The sequence below is a fragment of the Pocillopora damicornis genome, chromosome 6, assembly GCF_964200805.1.
Source record: "Pocillopora damicornis chromosome 6, jaPocDami1.2, whole genome shotgun sequence".
Classification (NCBI taxonomy): Eukaryota; Metazoa; Cnidaria; class Anthozoa; order Scleractinia; family Pocilloporidae; genus Pocillopora; species Pocillopora damicornis.
Window position 1 is genome coordinate 22,687,860 of NC_142675.1, and position 26,891 is coordinate 22,714,750.

General features: G+C 38.0%; 5 protein-coding genes across 8 annotated transcripts; 4 read left to right on the forward strand and 1 right to left on the reverse strand.

Moving 5' to 3' along the window:
* The first annotated feature begins 164 nt into the window (after window positions 1-164).
* Window positions 165-2,244, forward strand: LOC113666566 (G protein-coupled receptor 161B). Its single transcript, XM_027182360.2, has one exon. It carries the CDS (start codon window positions 754-756, stop codon window positions 1,978-1,980), a length of 1,227 nt encoding a protein of 408 aa, XP_027038161.2. The 5' UTR covers window positions 165-753; the 3' UTR covers window positions 1,981-2,244.
* Window positions 2,245-4,134: 1,890 nt separating this feature from the next.
* On the forward strand, window positions 4,135-8,137 carry LOC113666571 (hydroxylysine kinase). Its single transcript, XM_027182367.2, is given in 4 exon segments — window positions 4,135-4,243; window positions 5,320-5,910; window positions 6,386-6,454; window positions 6,456-8,137. Coding segments are annotated over 3 exon segments (1,173 nt in total). The 5' UTR covers window positions 4,135-4,243; window positions 5,320-5,364; the 3' UTR covers window positions 7,014-8,137.
* A 550-nt stretch (window positions 8,138-8,687) lies between these two features.
* LOC113666572 (potassium voltage-gated channel subfamily A member 3-like) lies at window positions 8,688-10,611 on the forward strand. The gene has a single exon (XM_027182368.2). The coding sequence runs from the start codon at window positions 9,052-9,054 to the stop codon at window positions 10,291-10,293; it is 1,242 nt and encodes a 413-aa protein (XP_027038169.1). The 5' UTR covers window positions 8,688-9,051; the 3' UTR covers window positions 10,294-10,611.
* Window positions 10,612-12,676: 2,065 nt separating this feature from the next.
* On the reverse strand, window positions 12,677-14,701 carry LOC113666574 (transmembrane protein 256 homolog). The gene is made up of 5 exons (XM_027182369.2): window positions 14,583-14,701; window positions 14,376-14,416; window positions 13,992-14,072; window positions 13,656-13,699; window positions 12,677-13,022 (listed from the first exon to the last, which is right to left on the reverse strand). The coding sequence occupies exons 1-5, from the start codon at window positions 14,680-14,682 to the stop codon at window positions 12,923-12,925; spliced, it is 366 nt and encodes a 121-aa protein (XP_027038170.2). The 5' UTR covers window positions 14,683-14,701; the 3' UTR covers window positions 12,677-12,922.
* On the forward strand, window positions 14,582-26,241 carry LOC113666570 (DNA polymerase delta subunit 3). Of its 4 annotated transcripts, none has more exons than XM_089208522.1 (19): window positions 14,582-14,717; window positions 14,948-15,003; window positions 15,677-15,779; window positions 16,120-16,159; window positions 18,538-18,605; window positions 18,726-18,790; window positions 19,213-19,355; window positions 19,502-19,536; window positions 19,870-19,998; window positions 20,941-21,013; window positions 21,179-21,353; window positions 21,477-21,501; window positions 22,225-22,273; window positions 23,035-23,066; window positions 23,364-23,398; window positions 23,818-23,858; window positions 24,202-24,279; window positions 24,759-24,938; window positions 25,716-26,241. In XM_089208522.1, the coding sequence occupies exons 3-19, from the start codon at window positions 15,678-15,680 to the stop codon at window positions 25,898-25,900; spliced, it is 1,455 nt and encodes a 484-aa protein (XP_089064648.1). In that variant the 5' UTR covers window positions 14,582-14,717; window positions 14,948-15,003; window position 15,677; the 3' UTR covers window positions 25,901-26,241. The 4 variants fall into 4 exon arrangements, with proteins under 4 accessions (XP_089064648.1, XP_089064651.1, XP_089064646.1 ...); XM_089208525.1 differs by having other exon boundaries at window positions 23,367-23,398; XM_089208520.1 differs by lacking the exon at window positions 14,582-14,717 and adding an exon at window positions 14,750-14,845.
* Window positions 26,242-26,891: the final 650 nt, after the last annotated feature.

Genomic DNA, 26,891 nt, shown 5'->3' on the forward strand with positions numbered 1-26,891 from the left:
TGTAAACACGATTAAATCGCATGTTGCGAAGTGTCAGCCTCATTTCATAGTAGCAAATGTTTATAATATTATTTAATGTGTCATGCATGCAGAGGCAAGATTTGTAACTCTGAGAACCAGCCCGCCCATGGGTTTGATTTTTATTACTCACCCCACCCTACAAGAGACAGTCACGAACATTCCAGTCTACAAACTGATGTCTTTTGAGAACAAAAGAAGGGATGATCCTCACTTGACTGAATTCGAAATTCCAACTTAATTTATCCAGACTGAGTGACTCGATCCGCCAAGTATTATTGATTACTAGAGGGTCAGACCACCACCGGTGTCAGAGGATGACATTTATCCCCTGGTTTATCTGGCACAGCTGGGAAATAATGGCTTTCCGTTTCACCTTGCTACGGATGAGTTGGCAAAGAAAATGTCGCTACTTATATTTTCAATTTGTTTCTCAGCTGCGTGAAAAAAATCGATTGGCTCAGAGGAAGAATTTCATAAATCCATGTAGCCAAGATGCCTCAAAGATGGGTCTTTGAAAAATAATATTCCCAGTGGTGTCTCCTTTCACGAAACCTACTTAGATGTTTGATTGATTTTCGTTAATTTGTAACGAGCTTGTTATTTAACACCATTGTCATTACGTTCCGAGATTTTTTCAGGGTCATGCCTTTCTAAAAACATTATATTATATTTCACGTATTCGTGTCGTGGGCGCTTCATGAATGCAGAGTTACAACGAAATTATCGCCAGCAATGAGCGAAGATTTAAATGCAAGTTCTGCTGCTGGAACTAAAGAACTGTCACCAACAGTCGTCGGGATTCAGTCCACAGCCATCTTTTTGCTTATGGTTTCTTCGTTGATATGCAATGCCCTGGTAGGATTTGTTCTCGCTAGAAAACCGGAATTGTTGTCACATTCTTCCAGCAAGCTTCTCATGAACTTGACTGCATCTAGCTTCATCTTTTCGCTTATCGTTTTGCCATTTGTTTTTGCTTCGTCTGTGAGACAGGACTGGTTGTTCGGCAAGGCTTGGTGTCAAACTAGCGGTTTTCTAACAGTTTTACTCTCCGCAACATCTTTGGCAATGGTAATGTTTTTAAGCATCGATCGTTATCACTGCATAGTGAATCCGTTAACTTACGCTACCAGAATGTCACCAGCACGCACAAATTTTTTCATTTTGTTTTCATGGCTGGCATGCTTGTTCTTGGCTTCGCTGCCTCTCGTCGGCTGGGGAAAATATGGCTATGAACACGCAAAATTTTCTTGCACTGTTATTTGGAGTGACACGATAAGTGAGGGCTATACGAAACTTTATTCCGTTGTGACTTTGTTTGTGCCATTGCTGGTCATGATAGTGACCTACTATTATATTTTAAAAGCTGCTCGTCGACAAGCTCGAGTAGGGCAAATAGCGGTTCTGCCTGCGACAAATGTGGGTCCAAGGACAAACCGCAACTCTATAACATCAAACACGAGTGCGTTTAGCGGATCAAAAGCCTTGCGTACAACTTTTCTCGTTCTAGGGATGGTAATATTTTGTTGGGGTCCGTACGTGATAGAGATTATTCTAGAATCGGAGCGAGTGCTTGTGCGGTATGAGATACAGACTACGTTTGTGATGGTGTCTCATTCAAGCGCATTACTGTATCCTGTTATTTATGGATTTCACATAAGAGCGATCAGACGGAGTATCAAGAGACTTGTAACCTCGAACTTACGGTGTGGTAATAATTTTGTTCGACCCTCCAGCGAAACGGGATTTGTCGTATCACCCCAGGCAATGTTCAGAAATAGATCGGCTTCGGAGGGTTCTGTGAATTCGTTCGACATGGCCTGGTCGCCCCGGCGAGAGAGCGAGAGTCTGTGGACATTGCCAGCGATCAAAGAAGAGATTGAAAATCAACCCACAAACAGAACTCATTCGACCGAAGTCACAGACCTAGAGGTTTTCAATCTTCCGGGTAGCTGCGTCTAAAAACAACTCAAGATTTTCTGCGCTATTTAAAACTGACAAATACATAACTGAAAAATAGAAAAAAAATTTGCGAAGAAGATTAACATTGTTATTAACATCCCTGTGATGTTTGTCGTGCCTGGAGCCGGAATGTTTGAAATATTCTTCACGAATCCTATTGAAAACTACTCGAGAAGTCAATCAGTTTTCTCTACAGCTTTCAAAAGCATCACAGGGAGATGTTGATCCATAGCTATAAAAGTAAAAGCTATATTTCTAAACAAATGGCATTAGTTGTTTCCATCACATATACTGGCATCTTCACACCGGAAGTGTCTGGGTGGCCTTTTCCCGCCAAATTGGCGTCCACGGAATGTTTAGATTGGACGCGGGAGGACACGTTTCCTCTTTCGGTGTCAGGTTCTGCTATTTGTCACACAGACCACCCAGTCTGGCGTGAAATTCTTGCCAAAACGGATAGGAAAAGGCGTGCGGTCTTCTCACTTTTAGACTTATCCACTAAGTTTAGCCTGTTAACCACGTAATTCAATCTCACTCCAAGGATTACTCTTCTCTGCCTCTCTTCTTTCGGAAGTCGGGGGAGGAAAAAGTAGAAGATCAGCGACCCTCAGGACTGGGTCACTTAACATTTTTAAAATTTATGGGTGACTTTCCGCTTTTTTAGCGAAAAAAGTTGTGCAAACTGATGATCTAACCCTCCAACCATCAACTCCCCCCTCCCCTCCCCCCCCCCACACACACACACACACATACGCACACCCTCTCACCCTCGTTCCGAACCTTGTCCTTTTTCCCCAGGAAGTCTTCATGTTTCTCAAGTCTTAAAAGAAATAGATTCAGAGGGGATTTCTGCACGAACGCTTAATATTTCTTAAGATACTTAGATAGTACCTGTTGCAGAGATTCCTGTGTACTACTGCCACAAATTATCTATGATCTCAATAAGAGGTTCAGCTCGGGCGCTGACAAGTTTCCAGATCCAATGTATTCTTTACACAGGAACGACTGGGTTCAAATTCAGACCCGATGCTTATCCAAAATACGTTGGAAAAAGTCGAAGCCAGTAACATGTCAACCCAGGGGTCGCCTTTTAGTTTGAAATGAGCAATTTTGTCACAATTTAAGTAATTCGCCGGGAATGTAAGTCACACAACACCATCACGTAATGTGACGATTTTAAGGTTTTTCTTGTGACGCCACAAGCCCGTCACTGTCTGTCATTGAGGGAAACAACCTGATTCCTGGGCCCCTCTCGTTACGTCATTTCGAGCGAGGACCCTTATGACTAAAAGGCAGCAACACCAGGGAAGGGGTCATTGATGAGGCGTGAAATGAAGGAATGAAATTTTCCCTTTATTACTCGGGCTTTCCCGAAGGAAATGCCCGATTTGAAATTCCGGCTTCGTTTTTTTTTTTTACGTCGGCATACAAAGACAGAAAACTGTTAAAGTTTCTTCCCAACAGAAAGCCTGAGTGAACGCAATATGCGTCTAGTTCTATTGGAGAAATGATTGTTAACCTTTAGGCCAAACCGCTGATTACGACGCGTCCTTTAATTTTCGTCGCAACGGTTGTTTACGATATATACACACAAGCATCGATATATTTGCCCGGGTGCACACAAAGACACCTCTTTTCTATGTTAAGTTTTACGTGGAATTGCGTCAACTTACCTCGTGTGAAGTAAAAATTTTAGTACTGATGCATATCTAAAACCAAGTTTGAAATTACAATGTAGCTTGCAGCTAACGTCAAGAATTTCGGTATTCCGCCGCCATGGATTCTCAAAGCAGACTACGAAGAATTATAGTAAATTGAATCTACAAGCGTTCTTAAAAACTAGCCGCAACCTGATTGGCTACGCTCCTTACTGTCTGTGTCGATAGTAAGTGGCCAAGCAGTGGACAGCTATAAAAAAAATAAATTAAAAAACACGAGCCTGCCTTGTCAAATTTTCAAGGGTCTCAGGGGGTTTAACTACCAGTCGTCAAACGGTCTGATATGCTGAAAATAGTGCTAGAAACGAACCAATGTTTGGTGGCAGGAGTGTCATGTCTGAGACCTGATTCGAAGCGGCAAGTCAAATAGATATTTCAGTGAGTTATTTACGACAGGTACCGCTGGTCACGTGTTTTTGCAGTCACGATGGGATATAGAGTTTCCGAGAGCATATGGTCTGTGTTTGAGTGTAAGTTTTAGCTTCTGCTAAGATTGTCGAACAAGGTTTCATTTGTAATTAGCGGAACAAGGCACAAAAAACCTTGTAAGTATCGATCAGTTTTTGTTTAGCTTTCTTATCCTTTGTGATTTGGTTGTCCTTTTGCTTTAATCAGCGGATTTATGCATTTGATTTCAGTGAATCGTTGTTCATGTAATAAAACTGGAGTTTACCGTTCAGCGCATCTCAAGCTTTCTTGTTGCCGCTTTCTAGTAGTGAACATTGGGTTCCTACAAGGAGGCTACAAGGGGAAATTGCTTGAGGCTGTTTCTCAAGTCGACCGCAGATCAAAAGAATGACTTCTTATCAATTGAAACGTTACTAACTTCCAGGTCGGTCAAGGTTAGATCGTTTTTAGTCGAAAACCGTGAGAAAACGAACTGAGCTAAAAGTGAGTCAGGAAATAACGGAATCCATTCAGAATCATTAACCCTTTAACTCCCAGAAGTGATGAACATGTAACTTCTCCCTACAATATCCATACATTATTGAGCAAACAGGTAATGAGAAAACTCAAACTTAGACAAGTAGAAGTTGTTATCTTGATCTATCACCAAATTCTTGTCACCAATTTACCAAGGTATGAGTAGAAGTAAGAGGGGAGAATTAACAATCAGATCTTGGGAGTTAAAGGATTAAGGAAGACTTTGTGGACCTGTGGTGCTGCGTCGGTGGGAGAGTATGGCAGGTAATTTAGTGTTAATAACTGGGTTGAAAACGTAAATTAGCCACCGTAAAGGGTAAAAAAGCTGACGTTTCGAGCGTTAGCCCTTCGTCAGAGCGATTAGATAGGTTTTCTATACACCATCTGTCTGACTTAACGAGTGATACAGGACTTTTGAAATCCTAGAAACGGACAAAAACATATTACATATGAGAATTGCAAAACCTAGTTTCCCTAATCGCTCTGACGAAGGGCTATTGCTCGAAACGTCAGCTTTTTTACCCTTTACGGTGGCTAATTTTCATTTTCAACCCAGTTGTTAACACTAAATTACCTGCTTTGTGGACCTTGATCTTGTCACGTTTCACTGAACACAATAACAAAAGAGTCACTGTGAGTCCAAGCTTTATCAGTAATGAGTTTCTCGAAACTTGAATTTTTATCAATTTACCCCCAGGGACGTTGCTTTTTAAAACATGCTATAGCTCGAAACAAGTCGATAATGAGTGGGCCAGCTTACAGTCGACCGTGTGTTGACCTCGAATTTGCTGAGCAGTTAGTAAGGAAGTTGTACAACTTTGAAAGGATAAGCGAAATTAAGGAGTTAGACAGCTTCAGCGACCGAAACTTTTACGTTCGAGGGCATAAACGCATCACAGGTCAAGCAGAAGTCGCGAGCAACTTTTACCCTAATCATCTCGAACAAGGGGAATACGTCTTAAAAATTTTAAACTCTGATGACAGCAAGCATGGTGATCTTGTTGAAGCTGAAAACGCAGCAATGTATTTTTTGAGGGAAAGAGGCTTCCCTTGCCCGCTGTTGTTTCCTTTGGCTGGAGGTGTAGATACAAAATCACTTGTTCGAATTCCGGTGAGTTCGAATGCTAAATGTGACGCGAACAAAACCACCTTTCAATACGAATGGTGTATTGCTCGTCTGATATCCTTCCTTCCAGGCCAAACGGCAAGGAGCTTAGAGAGGAAAATGAGCTTCGAAAATCTCTTCATGGTTGGCAAGTTTATCGGGAATTTGAGCAAGGCTTTTCAGGTACGCTACCACGTGTATAGGCATAAAACAGCGGTCTGCGGCAAACGGTTTAGTTCTCGGTTCGAACGATGATGTTAAATGGATGTAACTTTTGCTCCCCTTTATTTCCTGGAGACGAAAACAAGGGTAGTAATCTCACGGTATAAAAATTGATCAGAATTAATTTGCACTTAATTGACTCTGAAATTTTTGCCTGTAAACTATGAGTTATGTAAACAGTATTTACTTGTGCTATAAATAAACAGATAAATTTAGCATTCAGCTATAAAATGATACCCACTTTTAGACTTACGGATGAGGCAAATTTTAAGTTGAATTAATTTTTCGTGAAAGTGTAATATTGTCGTGACACTTTAATATCATTGTTGGATTCTGAAATCATCTTGATGAACAAAGGAACCATGCAACCAGAAATCGACCCATCTCAAATCAATTAATTAATTCTCATATGTAATATGTTTTTGTCCGTTTCTAGGATTTCAAAAGTCCTGTATCACTCGTTAAGTCAGACAGATGGTGCATAGAAAATCTAGTTTCCCTCGAGTCCGAGTTGCGTTTCTTCCATTGAAGGCGAAGAAAATAAGAAGCTTGTCCGTGATGTCCTGGACCGATTTGCGACTAGCGTAACTCCGAAGATTTCTTTTTTACGGCTGGGGACAATTCACAATGACCTAACTGACACGAATCTGCTTTTTGACACGAATTTTGGTGAGCTTAGAATTTCCGGACTGATCGATTTTGGTGACATCCGCTTGTCATGTTATCTGTTTGAATTGGCGACGGCTGTGGCCTCATTCACCAAGGAAGACGACGTCTTTGTGTCTAGCGGTTACTTTATATCTGGTTACGAGGCTGTTTTTCCTCTCACTAGTCAAGAGTTCGAGCTGTTGTACGACGTCATCTGCGCTCGATTGTGTCAAGTTTTCCTTATAACATCAGAAAAAGAGAAAGAATGTCCAAACAACGAATATCTAAAGAAATTAAAGATGGATTACCTGATGAAATTGAAAGCTTGGTCGTCAAACTCGAGGGATGAAGTTATGTCGGTTTGGCGGAAAATTGGGAGACACAGACACAAACTGTACCAGGCTTACACAGAATAAACCTAGGTTATTGCATGTCAATACTCCTGACTAATCATTCCTACACATGTAGCTGACCAATAAAGCATTTCTAAGCAGTGCCTAAGAACGTACGCATGCAAGTGCAAATTAACCTGACCGCCGTTCCTATCCCGATTCTAAGGATTTATTCAGTGTCAAAAGAAAAAAAACGATACCAGACAATCGAGATAGAAATGTTTAATATATCATTTGAAATTTTCTACTAGTATGCCGACACAACTACCATGCAGCACTTTCATTTGACGAATGAAAGTAGACAAAGTATGTAATCAATCCTCTCTGTTAAGGAAGCTGTTCTTGTAAACAACTATTTCTTTCATCTACCGTAGTTTAACTATAATTCTGTCGCCTTATTCGTGGCAATTTTTAATTTATGTTGCAAATCCTTTGTTAGTTTTCTCAGACCCAACGAAGGATATAGGAAATCTAAGGAAGAAAGTCCCTTATAAAGTGTGAATGTCTCGTATTTTCGTCGGAACGAAACCTGAAGAACATAGTTGAATTTAATTCGCTGGTTAAGTGATACACTTACTAAACAACTCAAAAGGCTGGGGAAGCTGTTACAGGAGAGTCTGAGCGAGTCAACAGTGATATATGTAGCTTACTGTACAAAAATCTAATGAAGAGCACAGGAGAATGAAAGTGAAACAGACCAGTGATGATGAAATAATTTTGCCTTTCAACGCTTTACTTAATACCGTATTACCGACTGAAGTTTCTATTTGTAAATTATCGGTGGCGAACATCTTGATGGTTGCAAACTTCAGAAAAACATTGTGACCCATAAGACATCGCTCGCTTTCTTGAATGCTGCACTTTTGCGTAGACTGTGGGCACATCTTCATCACCATAATTATGATAAATGTATATTTCCAATTTTTTTTATAGTGCTATGTTGCCAATAATTTTAATAAGGGTAAGAGAAAATGATCATGTTTTCTGCCTTTAATTTAGCTGGCAGTGGTTACTTTAAGCTTTCGTGTTTGTTTGAAACTGTTGCCGTCTATTTGTCGACAACTAATACCTTTCACGGCAGGTGGTACAACTAAACATTGCAAATTACAACGATGTTATTTGACCGTATTACGGCGGTTATTGTTCAAGCCTTAGCAAGTGAAATTGACTATCAATTTAGAAAAGCTATTATTTGCATGGTAAATATTATTTTTCACCCGTAATAATTTATGTAATTTCACTGATCCGTACCTCGACCTAAGAAATGATATTTTATAACATCACTGTTGCTTGCGTGCAGAATCCAAGTTTCGCAATTATTTTAAATTTTTATAGGTCAAACTCGCTAATCAAAGACAGCAGAATTGAAGTCTTTTTCGAAATTAAGAGGCGTCGAGCTTGCGTTTCATTTAGTTAATTTGCAACCTGCTCTAAAAGTCTTCTTTAATTGGGGTCCTCGTCATCGATCCTCAGCGTTCAAAACAATAGCTGTTATTTGCTCACCGTTAACATATTGTATGAAATAATTATCTCTGTGGCGTAAATTGCTTTTGTATAGTAAATCATAGAATTTCTTCTCGTCTGGAAACTGTCCGTTCGTTTACTTTGTTAGTTATAAGCCTTCAATGTAAATTTAGTTCAAAGTTAATTCTCAAGCTTTAAATGTCAAAGTACTCATTATTAAGAGAGCTAGTCATTGGCTGTTTACTTCGAGGTACCTGAGAGGCTTATCCATATTTCATTAAATTACCTCTCTAGTAGCTTTCCTTGTCTTCTTGATATTCAAAACATCCCTGCAGCTGTATTCAAACAAGAGCGCCTGTCAAGACATTTTAAACACACAAACGTTCTTGTGTGCCATTTAAAGAAATCAGACGAATCACTTGCGGAAAAATTGGCGGAAGGCGCCCACAGAATTGTCGTGATAATTTCGGGGACAAACAAAATTCTGTGTATATATCGCACAAACTTCAGATGCATCCGTAAATTGCAGTTAAGTCTGGAGCTTGCATTGCCCAGTGGGTCTTTTTCTTCATCGAAACAAAAAGGATGTTTTTGTAAAATGGACGACCGTGTTGTTATCAACGTCAGCGGAATGACATTTGAAACGAAAGAGGGGACATTGAACCGTTTTCCAGACACGCTTCTTGGAAGTCCGTCGAGAAGGCAGCAGTACTATAACCCTGTAGTACAGGAATATTTCTTTAATCGTCACCGAGTGGCATTCGAATCAATTTTATTTTATTACCAGTCTGGAGGACGACTTATTTGGCCTGACGATATTCCTGCCAGCGTTTTTACGGAAGAAGTTGAATTTTTCCAGTTAGGGGAACAAGCTTTGAAGAGTGTTGCAAGGTGTTTGTATCAAAATCGTCGTGCGCAACACGCTGAGCCACCGCAATGGACATTTCAACGCCGAGTTTGGAATTTATTCGAACATCCCGACACCTCGAATTTTGCCAGGGCTATTGCGTTATTCTCAGTACTCATGATCGCTACCTCCGTGCTTATCTCATGCCTTGAGACCTTGTGCCAATTTAAAGGATGCTGCACCGAGAATAAGGAATTGATAGACGACAGCAGTAACGCAACGTTAAACAGCGAAAAAACTGATCTGCCAAGCAAAGAACAGAAAATTTGTACCCACGAAACTCCGGAAGTGTTCATAGCCCTCGAAACGACTTGCTATTCATGGTTTTTACTTGAATATATAGTACGCTTTGCGGCGGCACCAAATCGACTGGAGTTTCTTCTGTCGCCTTTAAACTTTGTGGATTTGATAGCTATTATACCTTTTTTTACTATTATGATCGGTGGGAATCGCCGACTAGTGTCTTTGGCGGTTCCCCGAATCGCTCGTCTTCTGAGAATATTTCGCATTTTAAAACTAACACGATATTCGAATGGACTGAAAATTATGATGTATACTTTACGCGCGAGCCTTAATGAGCTAGAGATGATGATATTATTTATGTTTATGATAGTGATTCTTTCCTCGAGTGCCGTTTTTTACACAGATCTCGGAATAGATGGAAGCCATTTTTCCAGCATTCCTGACGCATTCTGGTGGAGTGTTACGACAGTGAGTACCGTTGGATACGGAGATTATTACCCCATGACAAGTTTTGGAAAAGTTGTTGGGGGCATTTGTGCTGTGTTTGGCGTTCTGGCGTTTTCTTTACCAGTCATGGCCTTCGCGAAAAATTTCAACGCTTATCTGAAAGGCGAGCCGATTCGTAGACATATCGAGAGTAAAACTAGACGCACTCCAGGGAAGCGCAAAACAAATGACTTATCTTCCTAACGGTGGAAAACACTTCCGTGTACGTACATTTTAAAAGAAAGAAAATTCTTTCTCATTGCCATGTAGATGTTTTGGAACACCAATCCGCTAACGCCAAATTTTGTCAGTGGTAAAGTCGATTGATTTACCATTAAAAAAAATTGAGGTGAGAAGTCGGTTTTAATTTTGAATTTCAAATCCGTCTATGCGTCGAAACAAAACAATGGAACGAAGATTAATTTCATCCACGCTACTGATTCACCTTAGTATATCACAGCACAAACGTGTTTACGAAAGCAGTTTCTTCCTACGAAATATTAAAATTAGTTTCTTGAATCATTTGCTTTGTGTTTTTACTATTGTTATGACCCGCTCCAAAGGGCCATGTCAGAAATTTTACTCCAAGAGGCAAGGTTGTGTTTGTAAAACAATTCGATTGTGAAGAGCTAAACACGGTTACGTGTCAGTAAAATTGAAAAGGGACCTGCTGCTTTTAATTATAACAAAGAGGCGTTCTTTGGGTAAAATACTGAGAGCTTAGCCTCAGACCATCTCAACGCCGCGACAAGATGCCGGTGATGCGTTACTGTACACCTAATTTACATTCACTCAGCTTTAAACAGCCATGTTGCAGAATAGTATTTTCACAGTACATGTCAGGCAAAATGCATGGCAAGAATTGTAATATATTGAAAATTTAAACCTCGTTTAAAAGCGAAGAAAATCATAGGCAGAGACTAAATAAAGAACTAATTCAATTTGATTAAAAAGCTGGTTTCCCGATCGGAGCCTTCTAAAGTACTTTGAAAGCTGTTCGCAAAACATATGAAGTGCTTTAGAAATATATCTGCCCCCGCAGTAGAAAATATTCATATCGTGGCATCAATCTTGGAGAAGAATAATCACCTTTACAGCGGTTTAGCTAAAGGGGTGTAATTACGACATCAGAGAGAGAATTTCGGGTCTACAGTCGGCGGCGGGAGCGGAAACATTTTTACCTTAGTTTATAAAATATTTACCAGTACTACATCATAAAATTTTGGGAAATTGAATAAGGCGGAAAACCATGTAAGGTACGACGATGATTCGTAAAATCAATAATTAGGTGCGAATGTTTTTAAAAATTGATATTTGTACGTGCTGAATTAACGAGATGCAAAGTGAAAATGGTCAATTTGATCGAAGGCCGACGATTTCAACCATCTAAAAACAAAAGAAAGGCCACTTGAATTTTATAGTGTTAACACCAACAGAATATCAAAAGGACTAAAACTGTGATTGATATCAATAAAAATCCCGATAAAAATGATAACAATAATTATAATTGTTATTTTTACTATTATTATTGGAATATTTTCAATAAATTACAAAGCTACTGAATCGTCTCCTCGAAAATGATTGATCGCACTGAAACAAAACCGCGAACGTTCAACCCTTTATATCCTGAAAATTTGTCCTCATATTCTCCACACTGGTCAATTCACTTTTTTTATGTTGCTGAAGAGGAGAATTTGTTTGACAATCAGGAGCTCCTGAAATTGGTTATCATTTCCTTTATTCCTTTTTTTTTGAACCCCAGGGGTTCGACTGTTGAGGCTTAGCACTTTTGACAGTTTTTATTTGTAATGAATATGGTTTTGTAAAATTTCCTTGGGACATCGGAATAATTTACCATCGCTCTTTGCTTATTCAGAATAATCTAGAATTCTTTAAGTCCTCCAACGCTTAGCGGAATATGTGGGCGTTTTATGGGCAACAGAGTGTGCAAAGATATTGTTAGCGGGCGTATGCAATTCTACTCTTTTCTCATTGGAAACTGGAAAACTGCTTTAAGTTAGGAATCGTGATTTTTTCAGGACGCCGTAAACGCAAAAACTTTTCCTATATCGTCGATGGATCCTGCGTTTTTTTTTTTAAACACGCCAATTTGACACAGCTTTGCGTGAGTCCACCAATACAAAAAATTTTAACTTGTAATCGCGGTTTTCGTAGGATCTGCAGATCTTTTAACAATAAAACATCACTCGGAAAACATAGCGACGGCACCCAAACAATTACATAAAGTAGCAATAGAAGAGTGTACCGCTGTCCGTATTTTTCTAGAGAGCGTGTGGACTCGTTAGGGCAGCGCTTTCTGATATTTAAGAAACTAGGGATGACCGTTCAATATTTGGGTCCGGCGGCGCTTTTTCAAGGTAAGACATAAAAGGAACCCGGGTGGCACGATAAGTTCTTTGTTTCAGTAGTTTGTTACCGAACAAAGTTATCTCAATTCATAAACAATAGGACAAGAGAGCCTTTTTTTAAACTATATGTTGTAAAACCATAGCCAAAGTGATCACTACAGCCAATACGAGCATAGACCAGGAAAACGAGAGAGACCATCACGTGATTGATTATAGTATTTTCATTTGATTGGTTGAGAGGGTGGTTCGACTTTTCTGGACCAATCGAAGAGCAAAGTGAAGTAAAAACTAAAGAAATCCTGATTTACTTTAGACACTAGACTAAAAATTGCTCTAGTTTCTATAGAAGCTACTGTGTAACTCTGTAAGCAAGTCAAGAAACTCAGTTGATTGTTAAAATGAGGTTTTTCCCATTCACATATTTTAGCCAGCACTTGCAAAGTTATCCCATCTTCATCAGGTAGTTAAAATGCAAATGTTAACCATCCAGCCATAAGGAAGTATGCACCATACGGAGCTAACTTTCCATATGATCTGTCCTTTTTTAGTCCAACTAAATAACAACTAAAAACAAAGAAATGTTAAAATATTTTTTAGTACAAAATAAATCAAAGTACAATTACAAAAAAAGTATGTTATGAGGTACAGTTATGTAATTAAAAAGTTTCTTTAGTAATGTGCCAGTCCCAACTTCTTCAAAAAGGCACAATTATTACAATTAGACTGCAAAACATTTCTTGTGAAAATGATTTTTTGTTTAGATGATAACAAAAATTCATATCATAGACCTAGCAATTGGTCTTCTTCTAAGAAGAGTGAAACAAGATGAACAGGACAGAACAGGGCAGACCAGGAATTATAACAACTTCTATGCCAACACCTCACATTCTTATTGGATAAAGCCAACCACCACCATGGCAAAAGAGGCAATGAGGGCCTGGAACCAGACTCAACAATGGTCATCTGCTGTGCAGCTCTAGCAATTGATGCACTAGGCTTCATGTGGAGCTTTTGCTCAAACAGGATTAAGTACATTTAAGTAAGTAAAAAAGTAAGAAAGCAATGTTTGAAAAAAATCCATCTTTGTTATGAGGCAAACACAATATCTGGGGTTGAAATTGTTACAATTTAAGTTTAAAGAGCTTTAAAAAAAAAATTGACATAGTAAGCTAACTTGCAATGATGATGTACATTTACCTGCCAGAAAATAGAAGAATTCCAGTACAAATTAAACTGCCAGCCTGATTCAGAAAAAAAAGCTACTTACTACATTTAGTATTTGATTACAAACATAGATTCTCAAATTAAAGTCCTAGGCAATTATTTCAAGTCTAGCTTACTGTTGGAGGGGAGGGGGGATGGAGTGTTTCTCTGAATTCCCACAATGTGTGGTAGGTTACTTCCTTCTACAACTTCAATTCATTATCCACAAAAATAATGAGAAGGTTTTGTTGTGGTTCAAGGCTAAAAAAGATTAATCTTTCAGCATCATACCTAATTTGTAGTCAAGCAATTGAAACAGCTTTATCTTACCAGATTGGGTCTTTTAGCAAAGGGAACAGCTAATAACACCAAATTATGAAAATGGTGATACAGGTTACCAGTCATGAAGGACTGAAAAAAAAAGAGATGGATACAGGTTACCAATCATGAAGGACTGAAAAAAAGAGATGTCATAAGCCTTCAAAATGTCTCCATCCAGGGAGATGTTTGCAATTCTTGGAAAATAATACCTGAGCATTTTGCCATTTCAAGTGCATATGAATTGGGGTATCCTTTTAAGTAAGCAGCTAATTACAATTTTTTTAAACACTGATTTTTGTTCCCAACATTGCACCTAAATTTAAGATCAGGGATATGTCTTAACTGAAGAAAAAAAACAAAAGCAGATTCCCAGTATTGTTTATTTGAATTTACCTCTTTGTATTTTTTGGCGTCTTCTTCAGTAAGGAACGAGGCTGTAATAAGATTGTAAATCAGAAAGTTTCATGGTTGTACGTCCTATATTGATCGATTCACATGTCGTTTAAGTGATTCGACCACTGTTTCATAAAATTGTACTCAACACAAGACATTAACACAGTTTGCTAGTGGAGTACGTAAAACGAAAATGAGTATAATTACCATGAGATCCGTATGCACCTAATGCAATAGCCAATACTCCAGATACACCAGCTATTTTGTGGAAAACAGTTGGAGAAAAATGGAGCATACTCGACAACATTTTGGAACAAAATCTACAAGGAAACGACGGCGCAGGTAAGTCAGCGGTAATACACACAAAGAAACGCGCAAACTAAATTATTTGGCGGGAAATCAAGATGGCGGACGAAGAGGAGCTCTACCTTGCAAACCTTGATGAATTTGTAAACGATGAGAATAGAATTGTAAGCTTTTTGCATAGCACTTTTTTAAATGCACCTGCTTAATTATTTTCTTAAAAATATTTTTTTGATATAGTGTTGTGTTTCTTGCTTGTTTTATTTCAGGTAACTTACAAATGGTTGAGTCGAACGTTGTCAGTATCCGCTAACAGAGCAAAACAGTAAGCTAGATTTAAATATACACTCTTAAACAGTGATTATGTTATGTTATTCCTTCTGCCTTTGCTTTGTCTATGCTTCAAAGGATTGAGTTTTATCTGCAAAATGTCACGGCACGTTACGGACGAATCAACTGAAACGAATGTCAATTGCAATGCAAGCTTGTATGTTTTTAGCAATCTTCAAAGCGACGTTTAAAATCACTGTTTTTTTATTTATACGAATTACAGTCGGTTACTCCTTTTTGTTTAAGCTTATTTGCTTTCTTTGTGGAAAGGATGTGAGCCTGTGTTTGTTTGTAAGAGACCATTCACTCTAATTTTCCGTAGACGAAGAAAAATAAAGAATATACGAAAATAAAAATATGTACCGAAGGATTCCTTGTTTATGAATTTTCTCGATAGGACGACATAATGTGAGTCAGATAATTTAGTGAATACAATATTTGGTAAAATTTCCGCACAGCCCCATACCATTGTAAAACAAATCTGTTTTTCCAATGGCAATTTATTGTTTTTGTCATTGTTTTCTCTATCCAAGAACTGAATGCATAATGTAGGATGGAGCTGTGCAGACACTTTACCCAATATTTCCTTTAGATGACTGAAGCATTGTTTTGGTTTGTTTTGTTTTTGTTTTTTCATATTGTTTTTTTATTTGTTATTTTTTTGACAGGATGCTGTATGCCTTTGTTCAGAAACAAAAGAGGTCTAATTCTGGATCTGTTATTAATGTAACTTACTTGATTGGAGGAAGATGTTCAGTGGATGGAGATATGGTGAGATTTTCATTTCACATGTTCCTCTAGAACTCCCAAAACCTAAAGATGTTTATTATGATGTTATCTCAGGGAATTGTGATGAAAGGGCTATGTAGAAATATGAGATCTACACACTAATTTAACATTATAATCTAAAAATTCAAGCCTCTATTTTCCTATGGTAATGTATAATTTCCATCTTGTGGCTTTCCTGTAACCTTTCTTTTTCTCATCCCCTTTTTGTCCAAGATTAATCATTTTATTTATTATATTGAACTCAAGTTTGCATCAGTAGAAACTAAACTCAATACAAACTGGAGGCTCATACCATGAATTGAAAATGCTCATTTTGTTTCAGGTACATAGATTTGTTATTACTCAGGATGAAAAGCTAGAAGGTACCAAGTAGACATACCTTCAGTATGAATTACTTAGTTGATTTTACACTTTACACTTTACACACTTTATTGATGCTCCCTAAGTGGGCTTTTCAGCTCAATAGAATAAAAAAAAAAATACAAATATATAAATTAATTGAGAATGTAAATACAATAATATTATAATTACAAAATATATATCAATAATATAATATATCAACTTAATAAAACATTTGCAAGATGACGTCTAAAATTCCTGGGGCATTTTAAGGACTTAATGTTATCATTCAAGGAGTTCCAGAGTTTGGCTCCTCTGAAAGCAAAGGAGCGCTGCCCTGTTGACAGGCGACATAAAGGTATATCCAAAGCACCAGATGATCGAGTTTGTCTATTATGGACTTGAGAACGTGATTTAAACATATCAGCAAGATAGTCTGGAACAAGCTTGTTAATACATTTGTGCATCATAGTAGCGTCATTTAGAATGAGTTTCTCTCTAATAGGAAGCCATTTCAACGATCGCAACCCATCCGAAATATGGTCATACTTTCTTAGTCCCAGAATAATTCGCCCAGTAAAGTTTTGGACTTTTTGTAACTTGTCAATATTGCTACTGCTGGTATTACTCCAGACAGTTGAACAATATTGGAGTTTACTAAAGACAAATGAATTTATTACTAACAGAAGTGTTTTCCTATCTAGGAGGTGCTTGATTCTGTTAATTTGGTACAATTTAAAAAGGCATTTAGAGGCAATCTCAGTGATATGTTGGTTATAACTGAGGTGTGTGTCGAAAAGAACACCCAAGTCCTTAACGACAGGCACAGGTGTTATTTCTTTGTCAAAAAGTGTTATACTGAATGATGACAGTTTCTTTAAAAGTTGTGGTAATCCAACAGCTAGAACCTTAGTTTTGTCCGGATTAATCAAAAGCGAGTTTTTACAGCACCACTGAGATATTCTCATAAGATCTTCGTTTAAGGCGAGGATGGACGTGGGTAATTCGGCAGGTGAAAAGGACAAATACAATTTACAATCATCAACATAGGAGGCAGATAGACAACGTTTAGGAACAGAAAGGAGGTCGTTAACATAGATTGTAAACAAAACCAGACCTAAAATAGAGCCTTGCGGAACTCCGAACTCAAGTGGGAGTACTTTAGAAACTGCGTCACCGATTCGAACGCACTGTTGTCGGTTAGAAAGGTAACTCTGAAACCAATTCAACGCACCCTGGGAAAAATCGAGATTTTGTAGCTTGGATAACAAGATGTCGTGTCGAATACTATCAAATGCTTTAGACATATCTAATAAGACCATGATGGAAACTTTCTTGTTATCCATAGCCTGGAGCAACTGATCTGTAACGTACAACAGAGCGGTTTCTGTCGAGTGAAGCTTTCTATTTCCGCTCTGATGTGCTGCCAGTTTATTATTTCTAATTAGATGCTCCATAAGTTGTCCATGTACCAACCTTTCAGTGACTTTTGAGACTATTGGTAATAATGAGATGGGGCGATAGTTGTTAGGGACATCTGGATTACCGCATTTGAGAATAGGTGTAACCTCTGCTGTTTTCCATGCACGTGCAAATGTGTTGGTAACAAAGGAGTTATTCACAATGTGGGTAATTGTTGTTAGCGTACTGGGTAAACTGTCTTTAAGAATTCCAGAAGATATCTTGTCCATTCCAGGAGCTTTGTTAGATGGTAGGCTTCTAATCACCCTTTCTACCTGATTTTCCGTGACTTGATGGAGAACGAATAATTCGGGGCTAACGTCGGTGGATATGTGTAAAGGAGTCGGCACATCCAAATTTACATTAAGTCCATGATGTAAAGATAAGTCCCTGGCTTTTTGACCAGTAATACTGCCGACGGAAATGAAGAAATCATTTAATTCGTTAGCTAACCCAGTGGGATCCTCAGAAGCCATAAAACTATCTTGTTGTTTACGTGGTAGACACCGGTTAATGATTTTCCAAATTGAGTTAGAATTTCCTAATTTCCTCATAATTGATTCCTATTTAAGGGTGTTAAATAATCTGTAACTCACTTATGGGAAATGTCTGTTTTTTTAAACATGGTGGCAAACTCGAGTTAGGCTCAATCCCTGGGTGTGATTTGGTTTAAGTTTGCTGCCTATTCTCATGTAGAGTTTGGGATCGGTTCTTCTTTTTGTCCCAAGGGTTTTGATCTTGATTATGTGATCTTCTTCCTTCCACAAAACCTAACTCTCCAATATCCAATTCACTCCATGAGTGGTGGTTGAAGAACCAATTTGTGAAATACCATGATGAAAGTCAATTCATTTTATTCATTTATTTAGTTAGTGATTGTGATGTTTAAGGAATTGTTATATAGTAACCAATGTTGGTTTTTTTTTTTACTTATTTTTAGAAACTAAGAAGAACTTCTCATTTGTGACTTCCTTACACATCTACAGTGTACAGAAATGTAAATTAAAGGTAATGTTATTTATTCACTCTCATGGTCATTTATTTAGTGTGACAGAGCAATTAATGTCTTGTCTAAGGAATCTTAAAGTGTCAGTAATGAAGAAGTAAACTTTCATATTCTATTTCTAGGATGCAAATGCATTATACACTGTTGACTATGATGTACAGCAGCAGTATGGCAATGAAACTAATAGGTATGTTTTGCTCTCTAATTTTCCACGCAAGTGTGAATTTTCTTGACAGTATTGATAGTTTTACTCATCTGATAGACAAGTAATGTTGACTTGGAGAGTTTGGTACTTTTGTCATCCCTTGAACTCTCAAGATCTAATTGTTAATTCTCCCCTCTAGCTGCTACACATTTCCTTGTAAATAAGGTACAGGAATTTGGTGTTAAATCAAAATAACAACTTTTATCTGATGAGGTTGAGTATTCTCATTACCTGTTCACTGAAAAGTGTACAGATACAATAGGGAGAAGTTACATGTTAATCACTTTTGGGGTTTAAGGGTTAGTCTAACTGTTAGTAGCTTTCATATTGGTCAATACCACAAAGAAATACAAAGTAGCAGAAAAGTATTGTGAAATAATGACCAGTTTGTCTTTCACATGTAGGTGGAGCCATATCTACTGTTCAGCTGCAGTACCTCTAGCAGATAAAGGTGTTAACAGGGGTACCCACCACGTGAATGGGGCGACAGATGGTCATGGTACCAAAATGGCTAATGGAACTGGTGAAGTACACTCATCTTCAAGGGGTAAATGTACTGTAGGCCTGGTGTTATTATGAAGTTCGCTGTTGATAAGCACAATAAGTGCCAAACTGCATTACGTATCTTATGCCTCTGATTTGAGGTACATCACTGGTGGTTATTAAAATTTGAAAAATCTCTTTGTTCTCTAGGAGCTTCTAATTCAGCATTTGACCAAAAAACTAAGGTTTGTATCTGTTACCTAAGTGAAAATACATGCTGTTAGATAATGTGTAATATAGTTTAAAATTAGTTCCATTTCAATACATTGCAGAGTGATTTGATCTGACCTTCCTTTTTTGACAGACAGACATTCAAAACCACAACATATATAACTTCTTCATCAGTTTGTCTCTCTATTCATCAATAATTTTCTGCTATTCATGTGTCCATCTATCCATCCATTCATCTATCTGATAATTTTTTCTCTCATTTGTTAGTTTTTGAAATAACTTTATCATTTCAATGTTCCTGTAAGAATCTAAATTTGTTCATGTGTGTAAAACTGTTCAAAAAATAGACAGCAACTTCAAAGCCAAAGAAAGGACAGATGCCAACCATGGAGATGTTCTCAGCAAAGTCTACCACTAAAAATGACAAGCATATTGGTGAAAATCCACCTGCTGAAAAAAATGGAAGAGATTATCAGGTGTTTGTTACAGTAATGATAACTGTTTCATAGGAGTTTTCATAAATCCTCCAACTCCCAACATCTAAATATCATTATATATGAAAATCATTTTGATTGGCTCTCCCTTATCCTCTATTGTAGGAAAGATGCATAGATGACATTATCATGTGCACTGTTTTGCTCTTTTATCATACAAAACAAATAGATTTAATGTTGCCATGGGCCTTTACAGTAATATATCACAGAACATGGTTAAATTGGGCAAGTGCATCAGTTACACACTTAGTTGCAAGTCATGTGGGGCTTCTTTGTTTTTACCAAGTTTTGACATCATCTGTGATCTATTACTGAAGAGATTTACAGCAACACAAAATCTATTGGTTAAATTTTTTGCAGTGTTTGCCGTACAGGTTAAAGCAGGAGGCAATAAGAGGGTAGCAGCAGAGGTTCTGATCCCATTTCACGCAAATTCTAGAAAACGTTATGCATCTTGATGTAAAGGGAAAACTAAAAACCTCACCTTATCTTGCCTTTCTGTAAAATTCACACATCACTTATTAATTTTGGCCATAATCACATGTCATGCATTTACCCTTTGCCACCCTCTGATGAGAGGAAGATAAAAATTTCAAATGCCAAAAGAATTAATGCTAAATTCTCTGAATTAAAATTAAAAGAAATGCATGGCACACAGTGAAAATGATTCCTGTAAGATCTTGGGAGTGAAAGTCTGAATAAGAAAATAGCTCAAGCACCTAAGCCCATTAAAATAATGTAGAAGAACTCTGGACAATAACAGTAGAGATCGGTAATAAACACTCTGACTGACTACTGTGATCACTGAAGTCTCAGATATTATAGAATATATCTGACATGTGGATGTAGTTATAGTTTATTTAAGGCATTGACTGAGACTTCAAATCAATATCTGGCTCTGACTGTGTTATTCTTTATTCCAAGAATGATCAAGCAAAGCCCAACAATAGCAACAAAAGTGGTAGCATGATGTCATTTTTTGGAAAATCCATATCAGGTTTGTAAGTTAATTTATTAGCCACCACAAGGGTCCTTTCTTGAGAGAGGAATAGAGAGGACCTTGGGAACGAGGTTGAAGATAGTGCTAGTACTTTGATTATTGAGTGTCAACCTCAGATTACATAGCTTTAAATGAGAGATGTAACTTTTTTTCTACACTCAGCAAAAAAAGCTTCAGAAAAGCCAAGCAGTACAGGAAATGAGAAAGAAGTTAATCTACACAAAGGCAAAAAAGCTTCAGACACTGCAGGAGATGAGACAGAACTTAAACCAGCAAAATCTCAAACAGCCCCAAAGAAACAAGATCAAGCTGTGGAAAATCAAAACTCAAAGGAAAGGTATTTACTTGTTTGCAGACTGGATTACTTAGCATGTCATATTCAGTTCAGATGGACTTCAGAGGTACATCAGCTTGTCTGATAAAAATATTAATTTATGTAAATGGTTTTTCTTTCTTCCAGGGAATTGTCCTCTGAGGATGAGGAGGTAAAAATATTTATTTATTTATTTATTCAAATTGAAAGGTTATGGATGAGTTGTAGATGTTTTCTCAGTTTTTCTTTTCATAGAGCAAATTAAGTCATCGTTCCTACTCCCTAGATGGATTTCTAGCTGATGTGTATGAAAATGTTGTAGAGTGTATCAAAAGATCCTTCAAGAAATGATGTCTCAACGAGAAAAAGGACAATTTTCGCATACGTACATTTGATAGGCTTCATGTTACAAAATGTATATGGGCCATTGATGATATATTCTTATAGGAAGGGGAACATAGCACTATGGTTCCCTACCCCCCCCCCCTGCTATAATATAGACATAAACATTTTTAACATTTCGACCCCTAAAAGTGACTTGCATCCAACTTTTTCCTCACAGTATCACCATTACATCACTTTAAGGTCACAAAAAAGGAAATGATCACCAACTAAAGACGCTCTTGATAGTTAAACAAATTGTCCTTGTCAGCACCTTTAGAAATGTATCAAAGTCATATCGGAAATATGAATACTGATGTTAGGGTGTTGGGTTTTAAGGTAGTTTATCTGTTGTCAGTCGGGCTCGGCAGGTGTAATATCGTTTTGGAAACATCTGGTTTTAGCGTATGTTTGAAATGCATGTGCTTCAGCCAAAGAAAACCAGAATTAATATTGATTTCAAAGTTTGGTGAAAAATTTATTGTAAATTTATTATTCTGCGATTTGTTTGCAGGAACCTTTGCCTCCCAAAATTTCCAAAGTTGTGAATTCAAGTGCTGCAGGTATGATACACTAATTATAATTTTGAAAGATGTTTTTCGTCTTATCACGAGCGTGGGACAAAGAAAAAATTCTGAGTCACCCTTTACCGAGCTCAAAACTTACCATCTCTGTGGCTCAGTGGTAGAGCATCGGAGCACGGAATCCAAAGGTCTGAGGTTCGATTCCTCATGGGGACTCAGAATTTTTTCTTTGTCCCACGCTCGCGGCAAAACGAAAAACATCTTTCATTATTTCTTAACCGAGCTCAAAACTTACCATCTCTCTTATTTCTAATTATAATTTTCTCAAATCGTTATAGAATGAGTAAAAAAACCAAGTTTTCGTATCAAGACCCAAACCGTCCAGAGAAAGACAATTTCACGGGCTTTGTCAATACCGGAAAATTGAAATTCTTCTTACATTTTGCCGAAATAGGAAAAGCAGACTTCGTGCTCGCAGGAACATCGCTGATCATAGAGCAAGCTGAGATTTTATTGTTTTGTATTTAAAAGTTGATTGGCTGGATTTGAAAATGGTGGAATCTTTGGTTTAATCGGACTGGTTTTCGTTGTAAATGCATCTTTGGTTCTTCTCTTTCTCTCTTCTTTCCTTACCTTTCCTTGTTCGCCTTTCTTTTCGTGTTCTTTCGTTCTTTCTTCGTTCGTTTATTCGATCTGTGTTGTCGTTTTTGTTTCGGTTTTTTTCTGTTGTTTTTCATTTCTTTAATTCCTTTTTCTTTTCTTTTCAATTGTTCTCTCTCTTGTTTTCCTATGTTTTTTAGGTATCAAGGATTCAAAGAATGACAAGCAAAAGGTTAGGCTGCATTCATGATACTCGGTCGATGCAATTTTTTATTTTCTTTGGGCTGTTATTCACGGTTTTTGTTGCCATCCGAAATAGCAGGGTACAAAACTGGGCCAGAGGAGCCTCTGATGTAAAAAAAGGGTCAATGTACACCCAGGCGCAGAGTAAAGAAAATATTTATCACCAAAATTTCAATAATAATAGAATAATTGATCTTTCCGGGGTCCCAGTCCCGTGAAGAAAAACCCACTGTCGTTCTAAGTGTGGATGCCATGTAATAATGTCTTCTTCATCATCTATTTACAGCAGAAAGAAGGAAAGCAGGTTGATATTTCCAAGAGGTAACTGGAACTTCACGTGGACATAGTTCACAGTGCTTTTACCTATAACGTTGTGTGACGTTTTTTGTTAAAAACTGTTAGGCCGTCCGTGTGCTAAACCGTCCGCTCAGAGCCAACGGAAGAGAGCAGTTGTTCAACGATAGGTCTAAAGCAAGCTTGAAAGGGTGGAAGGAAACTGAGGGGGAATAAAAGACATACTTATTAGGCTTTGGTTTTGCTTTTCTTGCCTTGTCTTTTCCGTTTCCTTTTTGTTACTGTTGTTTGTCCTTTTTTTTTTCTTTTCCCGCGCACACTGGTGCTTGAAGTTCAAGGGATTTTACTATTAGAAGTTGCTTTATAGCCAACGTTTTCCAATCTTACTCTGTTGCGAATATGGTCGATGTTTTGTGGTGTTTTAAAAAGACCTTTTTTTTTTATAGCAAAGCGGGGAAAAAGAAAGCTGTGACAAATGAAGAGTCAGGTAGGTACTAAATTCAGCTATGTCATGTGATTATGTCAGTTTGTCCGTTTTGTCAAACCGTTGGGATCCAAGTCAAAGGGCTTGTGACGGACGGTATATTTAGCGTCACCATCCCGTCAGGTTTGTTTTTCTTTATTTATCGGTCAGTTTATTTGCTCGTTTTTGTTCGATTTTCATTTTGTTCGTTTGTTCTCTTTCTTTTTTACTTGCATTCTGGTTGGGCGTACCGCTACGAATTTTGCTTCGTTTTTTTTTGGTTTTTTTTTTTCACATTATTCACGGTTTGGGGTTTTAATCATTATTTCGAATAGATTTATCACACTTTCTTTCACTTGCACTTCAGACGAAGAACGAGAAGCTAAGCCAAAAAAACCACGAAAACGAACGAAAGAGCTTCCGAAAGAAGACAGCAGCGATGATGGTAATAATGATGTAAACACTTTTAACATGGAACACCGCCTTTTCCTCGTTATGTGCTTGAGCAGCTCATGTGAGGTCGCCGTCATTCAAAAGAAATTTAAGAAAACTGCACGTCGTGTCTGTTCAGATGATAAGCGTACGACCTAAATTTCAAATGAGAAAAAAATTCCTTTCTCCTGAGTGAGAAATCATTCTTGGGAACACTAATATTTTAGGAATTGATCGTCGGAAAAAATAAATTTATTGCTCAGAACGTCTTCTGGTTTGCCGAATCGTTTTTTGTTTGAGGCGCTTGTTCTAATTCGAACTGGCAATGGAATCGCATGCAAAACGTTTCGTTCCGACTGAAAGTAACGACTTTTTTTTTTTACAGTATTTTCTTTCTGCGAGAAGTTTTTTTGTGGATGGACGACAATCCGCAAAATTTCCATGGCATACTGTTATTTGATCTTCAATGTTGAATTTTCTATTTCTCGAAAGAGCAAGACATGCCGAACAGGGACGTGATCAAGAAGTTCCCCCCTGACCAGAGTTCTTCAGCCAGTGTCAGTCCTCCGCCACAACAGCTGCCTCAACAAACAGAGAGTGGAACAGCAAGGCGACGGAAGAGAACAAGGGCACTTAAAGATAAAACATACATGAATGATGAAGGATTTATGGGTACGTGAGCAAGAATATCCCATGTTTTGATGACTGAACGTTCCCGATTAATTACAATAACAACTTCAGTGTCCGTTCTTCCGTCTGTCTGTTTGTTCGTCTACCTTTGAGTCCTTCTGCCTGTCTATTAGTTGGTCTGCTTTTCTGTCTTACTGACTTCCTTCGTGTGGCTGTCTGTTTGTTTGTATCTCTGTACGTCTTTCAGTATGCATGTTTTCCTTCCGTCTGCTTGACTATTTGTCCGTTTCTCCGTCTGTAATACCGTCTGTCGGTCCGTCTCCACGTTTGTCTGCAAGTCCGTGTATACATTAGTCGTTCTGTCTGTCTGTTCAATTTTCTGTGTCCCGTCTGTCATTCTTTCTGTCAGGATAATTTGGTTTTATCAAATGTGTTTACAATTAAATTGTCCACCGTAAAGAGTTTCTAAAGCTGAAGTTTCAAGCGTTAACCCTTGGTTGGAGCGAGTCATTTCCTTTTCTCGATACGTCACCTTAAAAGACTCTACGGTGGTTAATTGCGTAATCACCCCCAGAGGATTAAACCAAATTATCGTACAATACCCTCCACCCCCCCGCCCCCCTTCCCCACCCAATACAGCGCGACAGTTTGTTTAGAAACTTACCCCTTTATTCTTTTTCTGTCTGTCAGTCTGTCTGAATATGTCTTTATGTCATGACTCCTGTAAGATGCTTTGCCAGAGGTCGACTCTTCAAAAGGAACTAATGAAACAGTATTTCGAGCACCACAAGTAAAGGTTATGATTTGTTTGTTTTGCAGTTACCGAGAAAGTTTGGGAAACTGACTCAACCGATGCAAGTGATGGAGAACCTCAAATAATCAATCCTACTGAGAAAGAGACACAACCCTCCCCAGCAAAGAAAATAGTCAAAAAGACCTGTGCAGATGTGAAGAACAAAGCTGCTAGACAATCTTCGCTGACAAGTTTCTTTAAGAAATCGTGAATAAAAACTTTCGGTACATGTTTGGTTCCTGTAGAATCAGTTAAAAGTACTCTAACAAAATAACACTTATCCCACACCTAATCCTCTCTTTGTTTGGTTACCTGCTGCCACAAATGGTATTTAAGAACACGAATTATGTCAGTCTTTGTCATGGATGTCGTTGTGTTGTGTGACATCATCTCTGTTAACCAACAAGAAGTCAGGGAAAACGAAGTCTCTAGTAAATGAGAACTCATTCATCTTGACCTCGCCTCTTTATGATGAAAGATGCTAGCACAGCTTTCTGTGATGTCGAGGTGCTAGTTGTAAGAGTTGTAATAAACTTCCGTTTTTTGTCGAAATAGTTGACTTTTGTAGTTTAATTTGTTTACGTTTTTCTGTGACCTCTACACATCATTTCCTCTATTGCAATCTTTTGTAGTAGCCTATATAGTGACTCCATCAGTAAAAACTCTCACATTACCCTTACACTTCCAGTGTAATGATTTTATTTCTTTATGAAATGGAATCGTCGTTTCTGAGGTTTAACCATGTTTGTTTTTAATTTCGGCGTTGGATCGCTCGAGCTAAGTGTTAAGCTGAGTCGGTTCGTAATTTTCGATTTCCTTGGCAATTCCCTTCTCTAAACACCACTTTCCAAACCGACAACCAAAAAGCAATGCTTTTTACAGTGTTTTTGTTGTCAGTGAGCTGTTTTTCAGCCGCAGTGGCGAAAGAAAACCCATCTAAAACGCCGGCCACTGTTTCGCTCGCAAATTTTCAAATCTTCAAATTTTGTTGCGACATCCAAGGCTCGCATTTGATTCGCTGTTTGTGAGTTTCTTTGATTATTAACCAATCAGAATGTCTGATTTGTTACTTTCTTTGCACTGAATTAACCCTATTCTGCACTGAATTAACTCTTCTGCACTGAGTTACCTGAAAACTGCATTTATCATAACCAATCAGAACTGAGTAATTTTTTCATGTATATTATTAACCTAGAAACGTG